General features: G+C 36.6%; 1 protein-coding gene and 1 long non-coding RNA gene across 11 annotated transcripts in view; both read right to left on the bottom strand.

Moving 5' to 3' along the window:
* Positions 1-15175, bottom strand: part of LOC116731892 (uncharacterized) — a 187411-nt gene that overhangs the window by 43438 nt on the left and 128798 nt on the right. The gene's annotated exons all lie outside the window — the stretch shown is intronic.
* The window catches only part of epb41a (erythrocyte membrane protein band 4.1a), a 70935-nt gene that overhangs the window by 47167 nt on the left and 8593 nt on the right, over positions 1-15175 (bottom strand). For all 10 annotated transcript variants that reach the window (XM_032581738.1, XM_032581745.1, XM_032581739.1 and 7 more), the window contains exons 2-6: positions 6390-6709; positions 4554-4814; positions 3363-3467; positions 3170-3212; positions 3000-3075 (exon numbers count right to left, since the gene is read on the bottom strand). In XM_032581738.1, the coding sequence (XP_032437629.1) occupies positions 3000-3075; positions 3170-3212; positions 3363-3467; positions 4554-4814; positions 6390-6701 (797 nt within the window). In that variant the 5' untranslated portion in view covers positions 6702-6709. The remainder of the gene's footprint in view (positions 1-2999; positions 3076-3169; positions 3213-3362; positions 3468-4553; positions 4815-6389; positions 6710-15175) is intronic.

Genomic DNA, 15175 nt, shown 5'->3' with positions numbered 1-15175 from the left:
TTCAGTCAGAGGCTTCTTCAAATTCATTGTAATACAGTCCGCAGTTCTTGGCAGATTTTTCCTGCCAACAGTCATCACTATCTACAATAATTCTTTGAAGAATTCAAATTTATATGAGTTACAACAACATTTAACTTCCCTCTGGGATCAGCAAAGTATTTTTGAATTTAAAATGTCTGAAAGGGATTGTTGAAACTGATTCCAAATTGAATTAAATTAATCTCTTTCCTCAATTCTACACACAAATACTCCATGATATCAACATGAAAAAATGTTTTTTTGAAATTTATGTAAATTTATTAAAAACAGAAAACCAACAAATCAAATTTACATAAGTATTCACAGGTTTAATGCTTTTTTGATCGACCTTTGGCAGCAATTCATGCCTCAAGTCTTTTTGAATGCAATGCCACAAGTTTAGCTCAGCTATCTTTAGGCAGTTTCACCCATTCTTTTTTGCAGTTCTTCTCCAGCTCCATCAGGTTGGATGGGAGATGTTAGTGAAGACATGTTCAGATCTCTCCAGAGACGTACAATCGGATTCAAGTCTGGACTCTAGCTTGGCCACTCCATGACTTTCAGACTGGGGTTGGAGCCACTCCTTTCAGATCTTGTCCATATGCTTTGGGTCTTTGTCTTGCTGACAAATAAATCATCATCCCAGTCCAGAACAATGAGGTTGTTATACAGTATGTCTCTTTACATTGCTGCTTTCATTCTTTCCTCTATCAATAAGAACAGCCATAAAATATGTAGAGACAGCAGTCCCTATAAGTATTTCTGCAATTGGTTCCAAGAAGATGAAGCAGAAAACTGAACAAATTTATTTCCAAGTTCAGTTCGGAGTATAGGCAAATAGATTGAAGAAAGTCATCTGTTCCTCCAAATTTGAAATTAAGAGCCCAAAAGCAATGACTCTCAATCACACTTGGACATAATTAGAAGTTTTCGCAAAACATGTACTTCTAGAAGTACTTTTTACTTCTACTTGAGCAATACTATTTTAAAGAGTATATATCATGCTTTTAAATCCTAGCATTTTGCATGTGAATTATGCAAAAAACATGATTTACATGCTTTGCAGTTCCATAAAAAGTGGAACTGTAATGCTTTGATCTGAATCCCTTGTGATTGTAGCACCACAGACTCTTTGTTTACCCCTGTTCTGAGGTGCATTTTACAGCAACTTGTTTTGCTGTGATTTTTTTTTTAAGTGAATGAGATATTTCATGTCCTGCCCCCCTAACACAATTACAAATTTTGCTGGGCGATTAATTGTCCCAGAAATTATTGTGATAAATGATAATATTGTCATTTTGAGACCATAGCATAAAAATTGTCTAACAATGCAAATACACCTTTCTCAGGGATCAATAAACTAATTTCAAAAGAACATTTAGCACTGGACCTTTTAATTATAAAACATTGGGAAGGGATTTTGGGGGGGTTGAATTAGGCACTGTTCACATTCAGATCCTCCAGTTGATGGGAGAGGGGAAAAGCAGCCGCCCCCACAAGATGCTGCCCTGGGCGGTTGCCCATGTTGCACATACCAGAAACCACCACTGCACCCCAGTGATTGTCAGTAGATTGGTCCCCAAGCAAGCAAACGACATCTGTGCATTTTAGGTGCAGATATGTTGGTTATTGATTAGTTGCTACTGTTTTACAACATAGCGGCTCCACATGTTCAGTGGTTCACCACAGTCATTCAGATTGAATCCAAAGCCTCCCAGACTGCAGCTGTTACGTTTGGTTTTTAAACCTGCGTTTCCCCAGCTCACTCCTCCTCACTGGACTCTGTGGTAGGAGACCAGGAGCCCTCCAGGTAACTGAGGTGATGGTAACATGGTGACAGGAGACACTGCTGCTCCATCTCCATTCATTTCTATGGAGTTTGCTTGGTGAGGTGACAGACAGATGAGCAAACAACGTGGCGTAATTCGTTCATGTGAAATTTCGACATGCGGGCCAGAGATGCTACACCAGAAAGTTGGAAATACTTTAATCTCAGAATTCTGAGATTAAAGTCAGGTCATAATTCTTTTTGTTTTCAGTGGTCCATATGAGTTAGTACTGCTTACTTAATATAAATTAGGTTTACTTACACACTAACCAAAGCAAAGCAATCTTCAGCTTACTATGCTTAAATTTTTTTTAAGCAACGAGTTTGCGTAATTTTTTATTTTTTTAATTTTCTTGTATCTGATTGTCCTTATAGGGGCACTATTATGCATCTTCCAGCCACATATACTGTAAAATCTAAGTAGTTCACCTTACTCACAGCCTTATCGGAGGATCAGTGAGTAGTAATGCTTTCATTAGCAGAATTTTCACAGAAAGTATTTAACATTACTTGAATATTTGTGTAAGACTAAAGAAACGGAAAATAAATATAAACTCATAATCAAAGAGTCAAATCTAACAGTTCTACTGTAAAAAAATAACTGATATTCCCACAGCATGGACCTATCTTGTCATAACTGTCTTCATAACACACTTCTTGCTGTGCTATTTTTCAGACATTAATGTTAACTCAAAACTTTCATTATTTTAAGTGTAGGAGTTAAAAAATACAGCAGTGAAATTGAACAGGGTTCGAATTTACACGAAACTCATTAAATGATGGAGTGGAAGAAATTAATAAAAACACCACTAATGAGACAGGAGTTTGTTTTTTTTCTATGTATAGCTGGAGCCAGTACTGCACATTTTAGGATTATGTCATCAACACCTGAAACTTATCAACCAGTCCTTTTTATGTTCAAATTTATTTCACTTGTTAGCATAATTCAAATTTGACTTGCAGCTCCATTTCAAACTCTAAAGAGACTTTTTGTATCAAACTCTTACCTTTTAATTTGTTGCCGTTTGAAGTGGTGTTGTAAATTAAATGACAGAACTCATCAAATCACTAACATTTACCTCCCTTAGGGCAAAACTGGGAAGTTTAAATACAATAACATTCCAATTACTAAACAGCAGGATGCATGATGTACCTTGTTATGTCCTCTGACAACTGGGCTGGATCCGGTGGGTAAAATTTCACATTAAAAGTGAAATTATAATTGGCCCCTGAAGAACAAAATCCAGAGTGATTTGGAATAAGTATATAATAATGCAAAGAAGTCAAAACAGAATCTGCAATTTATTTGTATATTTCGCTCACCTTGCACTTGCCTACGAATCTCTTTGGTCAAATCCATCCAAGTCTGTCAGAACAAAAGAAGAATGTATGATGTCTATTAAATCTCCATGAATACAATAATCTCAGGTTCATTTATTCAATACATTTTTATAAGATACTCTTTTGTATGAATGGAGTAGAAAGAAAATGTTAGATTTATGATAAGTGCTCTCACCTTCATAGTGGGGGTCTCCCAGATGGCCAGGCCATAATAGTCTTTTTCCAGAAGGTTAAGGTGATCACATACTTTCATGAACAGCTCCTGGCCTTTGGCATGTTTCTAACATATTTGCAGACATGGAAAGACAATGAAGTTCACACTCACATACATCTAAACTAATTAACAAATTAGATTGTGTGTACTGCAAAGCATTAAGAAGACTTCATCAAGAGAAAGAAATATTTTAAATTTAATCAGAAGAGTTTAAATTTAAACAAAAATTTTGCTCCAATTTTTGCTAGATATGCTTTACTTACCTGGGTGTATATCTGCACTTCGCACTACTTGTTATGAATCACACTGGGACATAAAAGGTCATCCAATTTGTGATGGAAAGGAGAGGATGTGATCTCATTGAGGAGTTTTCAGGTATTTTTGTGCAAATATACTGTATGCTGTCATAGTGTACCAAGTCAAAAGTAACCAATCAGAGCCAGGAAGAGGGTCTTAATGCAGTCAAACAATGCTGCTCAATGTACTATTGGTGGAGAAAACAACTCTGGAAAACCATTTATCCACCATCATCGGTGGCAATGCTAACAAGCCTTACAGTAGTTCCTGACCCATAGCAGAGAACAAGTGGATGGTGGAGCAATGACTGACAGCACTAAGACACTCCTCCTTGCTCTGATGACTGAGGGGTGTATTTCTGCAAAACATTTTTTTTCACAGATTATTTTTCTTATATTAGTCATGACATAATGGTCAGCTTAAGAAATATGTAAAATATATATATATATATATTTTTTTTTTTCATAAAAGTTACTGCAGTTTTAAATCTTGGTGTTCTTTAGTAGTAATTATCTAAGTCTACGCTCAAAAAAACATTTTTTATTTTTAAAAACACTTTTTGCATTAAAAACATTTTATTTTTGCTTTTATGTTTTTACGGTTTAGGCACATGACATCATTGGAAATCAGTGCTGCTCACATTCCTAATGCTGTTTGGTGTTCCCTATAATTGAAAAGTCACTGTAGTGAAGGGATGTTAGCTGTTGTACTTTTTACATTTACTTGTTTATATAAGGTTTAGACAACATGTGTTTAGAAATGTCAGAGAACAGCATGACAGCCTTTCTGCACTGAAGTATAACCCAACTAACAGAGATAAAGCATTTTTTACATAGAAAAGTTAAAAATCCTTACATCCAACTCGCACTCAAACAGAGCGTCATCCAGCAGTGTGACTTTGATCTGCAGTGTCTTTGGTCGACGTGGAGCTCTGGGTGTCTTGGCCTCCTCCTCTGTTGTCTTCTCCTTATCTTCCTTACCCCTTCTTTCAGAACCAAATTCCTTCTCTTTGTCCTCCTCCTTGTCCAGAACCACTGCCTCTCCCTTTTGGTCATTCTTCTCCTTCACCTTTCCAATCATGTCCTCAGTTGCATCTTTCTTTTCAGCCTGAAGAGCCTGACAATTTAATTTTAATGATGGTACCACACTCTGTTCTAAATTCTTTAAGAATTTGTTTGGACAGTAGGCAGCTTTACATTTGTCTTTAGGGGCTGAGTTAAACTAAACTAATGAAGTGTAATGGGTGAACATATAGATACAATTAAGCTTATGGCTAATAAGATGCATACTTCCTCCAAGGAGTATGTTTCTTCTGGAATAAATTATATAAATGGAAGATACAGAAAGCAAGAGGGTCAAATTAATGTTCTACCTTTAAAGAACAATATTAAAAAATCTGTATTTTAGTCAGTTTCATAAACATCTGGTTTATTTTGGCAGAAACGTATATTGTCACATTTTCTAAAGGAGCCAGATAACAATTAATTTAGCTAATAAGTCAGAAAAACAGAAATTAATTTAAACTTAAAGTGCTTTATAAGTTTTGTTTTATGAAAGTTAAATGTTTCAGATGAAACTAATTTTATGTTTAGACAAAAAAAACTATGTAAAAACAAGAAACAAATTTTATCAAAGGGAAAAAAGATATCCAAACAAGCTGGTCCTACATAAAAAAGAAATGACTCCAAAAGCTATTAAGTGGTTGTGCCACCTTGGCAGACACGACTACCATCAACAGTTCACTATTGTGTAACAGACTCATTGCCAGAATTAATACAGTGGTGTATTAATACAGTGGTGTAATTTATACACCACTGTATTGCCAGAATTAATACACCTCTGTATTAATTCTGGCAATACACCTCTGTATTAATTCTGGCAATACAGTGGTGTATAAATTCTGCCACACTGCATGGTTTTAGTATAAGTGAGCAGTTGCCACTCCATGTCAAGGGGAGTCCAGACTTTGACTAGGCTAGGCCAATCCAAAACTCTCTTTGGTTTTCAGAGATGGATGTTTGCCACACTAAATAAGCTACATAAGTCAGAATTGAATGCCAAATCTTTTCCTTCAGAGTTTTCTGCTAGAGAGCAGAATTCATGGATCTGTCACAAGATCCTGACACAGCTAAGCAGAACCACACCATCACTCTATCACATGTTTGATTAGTGGTCTGATGTTCTTTTTCTGAAATTCTTCACGTGTTTTACTCCACCTACAAAACGCAAACAAATTCTCCAAAAATTCTAGATTTGTCCTATCAGCCTACAGAATATTCTCTAAAACACCTGTGCTGTCTTATGGAACTGAAAACCATTAGATCAATTAGTTCTGGCCTTTCAATTTCCCCGTAGATCACATTTTTGTCCAATCTGGTTCTTTTTATTATTGAGTCATGTAACAGTGTTCAACAGAGGTAGGGGAGACATGTCCTGCTTTAAATGTTGTTCTGGGTTCTTTGTGTGACATCCTGAATGAGTTATCAGTATAGGTTCTACCCTGTTCGATATTGTCTGCAAAGTGACAATGAAACCCTCAAATTGTGTTCATAATTTTACAAGGGTAAGGCTGGTTGGAGTAGAACCATTTGATCGAGAAACTAAATCATTATAAAAAATTGTTTTGTGCCTTATATTAAAATTTAAGATCTAAAACATCTGTAAGACAGCAAATGCATTTTCACAGCTTACCTGAACCTCTGCACTGCTGACTGAATGTTGGTCCAAGGCAACCTCTCCCTCTATTTTCAATTCAGGTTCAGGATCAGCAATAGGAGCTTTAGCTTCATCTTCCTCATCCTCTCTCTGTCCTCCTTCACTGTCATACTGTGAACGCCGTTTAAGGAGGGAAGAGAAGAGGCGAGAGAGACCACGGCTGGTAGAATTTTGATTTTGAGGCTGGAGGTTGTCATCCTCATGACAATGCAGCTGAGAATCTTGGCCAGCTTCTTCCTGCTGCTGCTTTGGCTTTTTCTGGTGACTTTCCACTTCATCTGTGGTCATGGCAACAGCTGTTAAATTACATAAAAGTATGAAATTAAAACCAACAATATTTATAAGCTAAAACATAAACATACTAAAATTAGTTTACATCACTTTTACAGACATCTTCTAAACTCATACAGGAGTGCTCTAATCTTTCTTTTAAGTCTTAATAATTGACCAAATTAATTAATAATATAAACTTAATAAGTTTCGTTTCATGGGTTTTATTTAATCGAAGATTACGGTAATCTTTATTTAATCTATTTTATACCTGACTTTCATTATGATGCTATTACTGAATGTTTGTAGTTTAACTGACAGGCAACTTGTAAACATATTTATAAGCTTTAGTTTGCTGTCTGCAATGTCGTTACTACTGTAATTTGTTTGGAGGTTAATTAGGACAAAATACGTTCTTTTGTGGGCTATTTTGTCCTTATACTTTAAAATGTCTTAGTTTAATTACACTTTTTTATTTATTAAACCTTGCTAAATAGATTGGTAACGATACTATGTGGGATTGAAGCTGTGTGTGTAATGTTAGTGTACTGTATAGAATATCCTATCATATCAGGAGCACAGTAACCTGCGCAGTTCGGTGGACACATTATGGCTGCGCTGCATTTGATAAAGTCTGCCATACAATGTATTAATGCGCAAAAAAGAGTTGCGGTGATTTGTTTGTAGATGTCTGTGTTTAATTTCAATAAAAATCTGTTTTCCCTGTCTGATACCGTTTTATTCTTACAAACACCTCTGTATTTAAAATACTTTTAAAAACGTAGGATATTCGAATAAAAGGATTAGTGCATACATCTATAGCTTTTCATTTTAAATGGGTAGGATATTCAGATAAAGGAAGTGATCTTCTTGTGGTTTCGTCATGTATATAAATTGTTCCAATGCTATGCTAAGCATAACTCTTAAGCTTCCACTTCAGTCCCGTCACTCAAATAATGTTATCCAATATATTTAGCATTAACACAACCAGCTATAGTTTTCGGGTTGTAAACATGACGGTAGCAGTTTTTTACGGTGGCCCTGAGGTGCAAACCACTACAACATTAACGAAAATACTACAACATTAACGAAAACAGAAAGGGTATGTCCCAGTTGGAGACCTGAGAAATCGCTGACAGCGCTTTTGAACCGGAAGTTATCGCTTGAACGGGTCGGCCCGTTGTTGCGATACGTTATAGCGTCCTCCATATTGAAAGTGGCTTATCTACCAGCAAGCTAATACAAGTAAATGGACCGAACTTTGTAAAGTGCCATTCTGAAAAATATTTCAAGTTAATGAATGCCACTGACACAATCCTATACATTATTATATAGGAATGGGGGAAAAAAGCAAAGGACAACGTTTCAAACTTTTTGATGTGATTATTTCATTGTTTTGGGGCACAATAATTACATTTGATACAGCTGATTCTGATAAATCGTTTTTAATTGATGGACACACACACATACATTTACAGTGATGTATTCATGAACATACACTGCCTGGCCAAAAAAAAAGTCGCCACCAAAAAATGGTCACACTCTCTAATATTTTGTTGGACCGCCTTTAGCTTTGATTACAGCCCGCATTCGCTGTGGCATTGTTTCAATAAGCTTCTGCAGTGTCACAAGATTTATTTCCATCCAGTGTTGCATTAATCTTTCACCAAGATCTTGTATTGATGATGGGAGAGTCTGACCACTGCGCAAAGCCTTCTCCAGCACATCCCAAAGATTCTCAATGGGGTTAAGGTCTGGACTCTGTGGTGGCCAATCCATGTGTGAAAAAGATGTCTCATGCTCCCTGAACCACTCTTTCACAATGTGAGCCCGATGAATCCTGGCATTGTCATCTTGGAATATGCCCGTTCCATTTGGGAAGACAAAATCCATTGATGGAATTACCTGGTCATTCAGTATATTCAGGTAGTCAGCTGACCTCATTCTTTGGGCACACAATGTTGCTGAACCTAGACCTGACCAACTGCAGCAACCCCAGATCATAGCACTGCCCCCACAGGCTTGTACAGTAGGCACTAGGCATGATGGGTGCATCACTTCACCTGCCTCTCTTCTTACCCTGATGCGCCCATCACTGTGGAACAGGGTAAATCTGGACTCATCAGACCACATGACCCTCTTCCATTCCTCCAGAGTCCAATCTTTATGCTCCCTAGCAAACTGAAGCCTTATTTTCTGGTTAGCCTTACTGATTAGAGGTTTTCTTACGGCTACACAGCTGTTCAATCCCAACCCCTTGAGTTCCCTTCGCATTGTGCGTGTGGAAATGCTTTTGCGTTCACAATTAAACATACTCCTGAGTTCTGCTGTTGTTTTTCTTCGATTTGATTTGACCAAACGTTTAAGTAATCGCAGATCACGATCATTCAGGATTTTTTTCCGACCACATTTCTTCCTGGAAGACGATGGTTCCCCACCATCCTTCCAGTTTTTAATGATGCATTGGACAGTTCTTAACCCAATTCTAGTAGTTTCTGCAATCTCCTTAGATGTTTTCTCTGCTTGATGCATGCCAATGATTTGACCCTTTTTAAACAGACTAACGTCTTTTCCACGACCATAGGATGTGTCTTTTGCCATGGTTGTTTAAGAAATGAGGAGTTACTCATTGCATCAGCTGGGGTTAAATAACTTGTTGCCAGCTGAAAGATAATCGCCTATGCAGTACTTATCCAATAGGAGGCTTGTACCTATTTGCTTAGTTAAATCCAGGTGGCGACTTTTTTTTGGCCAGGCAGTGTATTAACACAATTCCATAATTCAAAGTGCATTTGCTATTTCAAGATATGAATTAAAAAACATAACGTAAAGGCAGTGGGTCCACTTTGTACAGTAAAACCGTTGAAACTAGTCCACACAGCAGGTTTTCTCCACTGCCACTTTCAAGATGGCGGTGACGTAAGTAGGACTCAGCGAATACGTATTCATGCCTATTGTCCAATCAGCGATTTCTCAGGTCTCCAACTGGGACATACCCTTTCCGTTTTCATTAACGGTTGTAGTGCTTTTGTTGATGTTGTAGTGTTTTCGTTATTCGTTAATGTTGTAGTGGTTTGCACCTCAGGGCCACCAACCGTAAGTTTTAGATGTGTAGCACCGACAGATAGACTTAGCTATCTATCCGTGATATGGTAGGAAAATCTGACGCGGTAGCACTGATAGTCAGAACACCTGTTTACTAAGACTCGAGGTGGCCTTGCACGAGGCGCTGCGACATGCTGCGCGAGCTGGGGGGTTCGGCGCGTGCCGCTATGTGCCCGCTTCAACACGCACTGCTGCATACCTGGTTCAACGCATCAACAATAAACCTAGCTTCAGCAGTTGCTAGCTGCTCCAGGCTCTGAGCTGAAATAGATAGTGTCAAAATTATCCGATCGCTATCCGTGGTGCTGAACTGCTTTGAGTTTGTGTTGTTTTATCATTAGTGACCACGGAACCTGAAGTTTCTGTTGTTCTCTTGGTTTGCTATACTTTGTCTGTTTTATGGACTTCAGAGTCGCTCTCTGTGGTGGTGAAGCTTGTAAGCCCTGCTGTTGCAGGCATGTCTATGTTGTAAAGTTATATTATGAGCTTTATTATTTATAAAGGGCCCGGTCATTAGCCCCAGCCCAACGGTGACTTGTTCCGCTAGTGCCGAGAGCGCTGTAATTGTTAAACAATAAAATTAATCCTCAGAACTACAACTTGCGTAATTATTGTGTACACAGTGTACACTGTAAAAAAAAGTCCTTAAATTTTACGGTGAAAAATGGTAAAATACCAACAGTTTCTGACCGTAATATCCAAAACATTTTAGTAGCGTGGAAAATACATGGAATTACCGTAAGTCAACACTGTAAAAAAAAAAAAGTCCGTAAATTTTACGGTGAAAAATGGTAATATACCAGCAGTTTCTGACCGTAATATCCAAAACATCTTATTAGCGTGGAAAATAGATGGAATTACCGTAAGTCAACACTGTAAAAAAAAAAAAGTCCGTAAATTTCACAGTTAAAATATTGGAAAATATCAACAGTTTCTGACCGTAATATAAAGAAGAACATTACCGAAGAAAATACATGGAATTACAATAACTCAATAAAAATATATTTCAAGTGATTTTGACGGTCATGAAATGAAGAAAACACAGAAATCTATTGTAAATATCTAAGTAATTGTAAAATTCATATAAAAAAATATTGTAATGTTGCCAGCAGCTAATTACCCTAAAATTAACGGTATTAATCAGCCAAAATTACAAACTTTGCTGATGTTTATATTAATGATGTAAAACCTTAAACCAGACTGCAAAAATAATTTACAAAGAATAGAATGCTGGTGTGATATTTTGGTTTCTTTTCTTTTTTAATTATTAAATGTATAATGCCTTTCATATATCAAACTGAAATCTCAAAGGGACACCAGGGATGGAACTGGCGATCCACCGATTGTAGGGCAAACTCCTACAGCTGATGCCACCATCATTTATGAGAGGATTTGATTAAATGATGTATTTGGGATTGTTTAATTTTATGTCGCCCATAGATTTGTCATACATTAAGAGAACTGTATGTTAGGCCCTGCTGCTTGGACGAAGCTGAAGTTGGTTTCCAAATGCAGCTTCCAATTCAGGAAATGGCTAAAGGGCATTTCCACATAATTTTTCACTACGGTCAGCATCTTTAATTTACTCTAGCTAAAAAACAATAACACCTAGACTCTTCAAACCTGGACTGGATTATTCTCAACTAATAGCAGAATATTTAAAACCAAGTGTCGGATTTGTGAAACCTTTATTTGATTTGTGAAACTTCAATAAAGAGCTATTCTAGTGTTATTCAAAAGCATAAAAATGGTGAAATCAACTTAGTTGAGAATAATCTGGAGAGTTTTTCATTTTGTTATTGTGTTAAACAGCATGGTTTACAGTTAATGGAGTTACTGTTATTTGTCATGTAAACAAAGAATTATCTAGTTTGTATTTCTGTTTGATCCAGCAGCATCTGCAGCAAGATTCTTTTAACTCTGATCCTACAGTTGAGCAATGCCTCAGCATACTGTGGTGTCCTGAACTCACCACAGTATAGTCCCAGTGCACTAGCTAAGGCTGCTAACTAGCAAGTGCTAGATCATGGTGCTGAGAGCCCTGTAGGCCTGGTCCTTATCAGGATGCGGCTAGTCTTTGAAATCAAATTTCTGCTATTTTTGCGCGTTCAGAAGGAGAAGAAGGACAACACATTTCTGAATCACAGGTGAGCTCCTTTCACAGTTTAACTGAAGTTAGTTAACTTTAACCAACTGATAAAGAAATGTTTCCCTGTAATTTCTGAGCCACACTGTTTATGTACATGCATTGCAGCTAGACATTTTTGCTGTATGGAACATTTAATGCTAACTTTCCCAGAAGCAACACTTCCATTAATGTTTCTGTAGGAACGACTGTATGGATATATTTAGATGCTTCAAATATTATTTCAGGTCTACTTTAGATTGCGTATGCTATGCTAGATATATATATATATATACAATATAAAGTTATTGTTAAGAGCTGTGAAGAGCTCTGGGTAGCAAGCTCAGAAAATACATAGTTGAACATCTATGAAATCCTGACTTGGCACAAAAGAGGAGTATCAACCTGAAATAATAATATTAATTAAAAAAAAGCGTATAGTGAAAATGTGTAAGATAACAGTCAAGAGAAAAACAACAACAATAATGGCTAATAGCAATGCTAACAAAAAAGCTGAAAAGGCTCTGCTAACACACATCTACATCTACTGACACCCACAAAATATGGACACCAATACCAAAGGGCCTAAAAATGCCTTAACATCATGGCGCACGCCCCCAGTACCACACAAGAAGACATTGGGAGACGAGGTGGTTAGTTCAAATGCATCTAATGCCAAGATTTTAGAAGCAGTTGAAAATCTACAGAAAATGATGCTGAACTTTGGTGAAGAAATTAAACGGAACATGCTCTCCACTGCAAATATAGCTAAAGCAGTGGAGTTTAGCAGCCCCAAAATCCAAGATTGTAAAGATAGAAACGAAAAGATGGAAAAAGAGATAACACAACTTAAAACCACAAATGCGAACTGACAAAGAAAGCCCAAGCTTTAGAAAGAAAAGCTGAATAATCAGACCACTATAAAAGACGAAGGAAATTTGTATATTAATGGCTTAAAAGTGGAAAAAGATGAAGACACAAGACAGAGAGAGCTCAAAATCTGATTCGCTGAGGATCTCACCAAAGAAGATTGGGAAGCACCACTGGCTGTGTGGCCCAAAGCAAGCACGGAAAGCTGGGATAAAGGCGGCGTTTAAAGATTCATACGCATTTATCAATGCAAAACAAATTACTTTTCCGAGTTCAGGTAATTTTGTTATTTTAAGAGTTTTGTTACCTACACTTCAATTTCTTCTCAGGTACTTGTGCATATGTATTAATTAGTTTTATTTTGTAACCAGGTTGCTGTGTATCGCAAACTTCTGCCCAGGTCCCTCTTGAAAATGAGATCTAGATCTCAACAGGGTTTAACTGCTTAAATAAAGGAAATTTAAAAAAAAAGAAATAAAAAAGCCCATCCAAGAACTGTTCAGATGTTTTTCTTTTTTTATTATTATTCATTTTCTATGTTTAACTTGAAAAGTGAACTTTCACTCATTTCTGTTAATGCAAGAGGCCTGAGAGACTTAACTAAAAGGAAAAGTTTACATTTGTTCTGTAACATAATATTACAGGAAGCTCATTCAAAGCATGAAGACAGCAACTTTTAGTCTAAACCACAGGTGTCAAACTCCAGTCCTGGAGGGCCACTGCCCTACAACTTTTAGATATGCCTCTGCTGCACCACACCTGAACAGAATAATTAGGTCATTAAGGCTCTGGAGAACTGATCTACACAAGAAGGAAGAAATGAAACCATTTCAATCCAGTGTTTTGTACCTGTGGCACATCTAAAAACTGCAGGATACCAGCATTGAGGACTGGAGTTTGACACACCTGGTCTAAACAATGGGGAGATTAAGCTTATTTTTGTCATGACTCCTTAAGATCAGCAGGGGTCGCTATTCTTCTAAATAGCAAAATTAACTTCCAGGGTCAGATAATTTAAAGTAAAATGGATGAAAATGGTCACTGGTTATTCTTCACCGTCTGTTCGGATAACGTCCTACTTATTTTGTTTATATATTTATATATGGTTACAATAATCTAAACCAGAACAAATTATTGCTAGAGAAACAAATTATTTTGTTCTTGTTTATGTATGCACGTTTTCTCTGTCCTACTGATTGCTTGTTTTCTTATTTTTGAAAATCTGTTTGAAATAAATAAATAAAATCAAAGTTATGGATCAGATGTTGATCTAAGTATGGATCTAGATTATAAAACTAGAAATGAATTATTGCTCTGTGATTTAATTACAAATTTGGTCAGAATTGTTCAACACAGAAGAAAAATAGTGATATTTTCAAGCTCTACTTTGCACATCTGTATTTCTAGCTGCATGTTGGTTTGCATTAAGAGTTCTGACACTGAGTTTAAGCTCTAAAAGCGGCTTTAAAATTAATCTGGCAGTGTGTGGGATTAAAGGCTGTTGTGTGCAGATGTGGAGGCTAGATGAAGCCGGCTGTCTCATAGTCTGTACTTTATGATTCACCAGGTTTGTACCTCTCCTTCCCTTCAACCTTTCTAGGCACTACATACTGAAGTACTAAGTTCTAAAACGTTCTAAACCAAGTACTTGTGTTTAGAAAGGCCAGTGAAGGTCACCGTTTACTACACCTCAAGACACAAGTTGTTCACAACAGGCAATTTGCATTCAGTGTATTGACTAACTTAATTTTTAACCTTTAAGGTCTGATTAGGTTCAACATATTTTGTGTTTCTTTAGCTAATCTTTGTCCTAACAATCATCATTAAGCAAAGTTGTGTTGGATACTACCTCGCTAGATTACTCAAGGTTTTCTTACCAGGATTCAGGCCAGTCAGTTTACTGTGTGTATTTCTTACACAAAGAAAAACTGTGATCCTACCAGATGTGCATATACATGTTGTAAAAAATCTGAAATAAACAGTTTCTGCAATGAAAGTAAAATAAGGTAAACTGCATGAAATGAATATGCTTGCCAAATAACTACTATGTTATTAGTAGTTAATAACACAGTTATTTGCAACCATTAAGAAAATGGTTGGCTTCCATTTTCTTAAAAGTTCTGCATTCCATGCATGGATAAACTTATTTTTAAAGGAATATATATTTTTAAAATATATTATTTTTATTAAATATATTTAAAAACCATCTAGTGTCAATATGATTGATAAATATCCGAATGACAATATCCTCTACAATAAATTCACATTTCTTAGCCTTCTATTTCTCATTTGTGTTTCCAGTAGTTGGTGACTCTTGAACACTATTAGGTGTGGGTATTTACTGCAGGGAGATTTCATCCAACGGACTGCAGGACTTACTGGCATACAAATT

This window comes from Xiphophorus hellerii, chromosome 13 (genome assembly GCF_003331165.1).
Source record: "Xiphophorus hellerii strain 12219 chromosome 13, Xiphophorus_hellerii-4.1, whole genome shotgun sequence".
Taxonomy (NCBI): domain Eukaryota; kingdom Metazoa; phylum Chordata; class Actinopteri; order Cyprinodontiformes; family Poeciliidae; genus Xiphophorus; species Xiphophorus hellerii.
The sequence above is the reverse complement of the archived record's forward strand: the minus strand, read 5'-3'. Positions and strand labels throughout refer to the sequence as shown.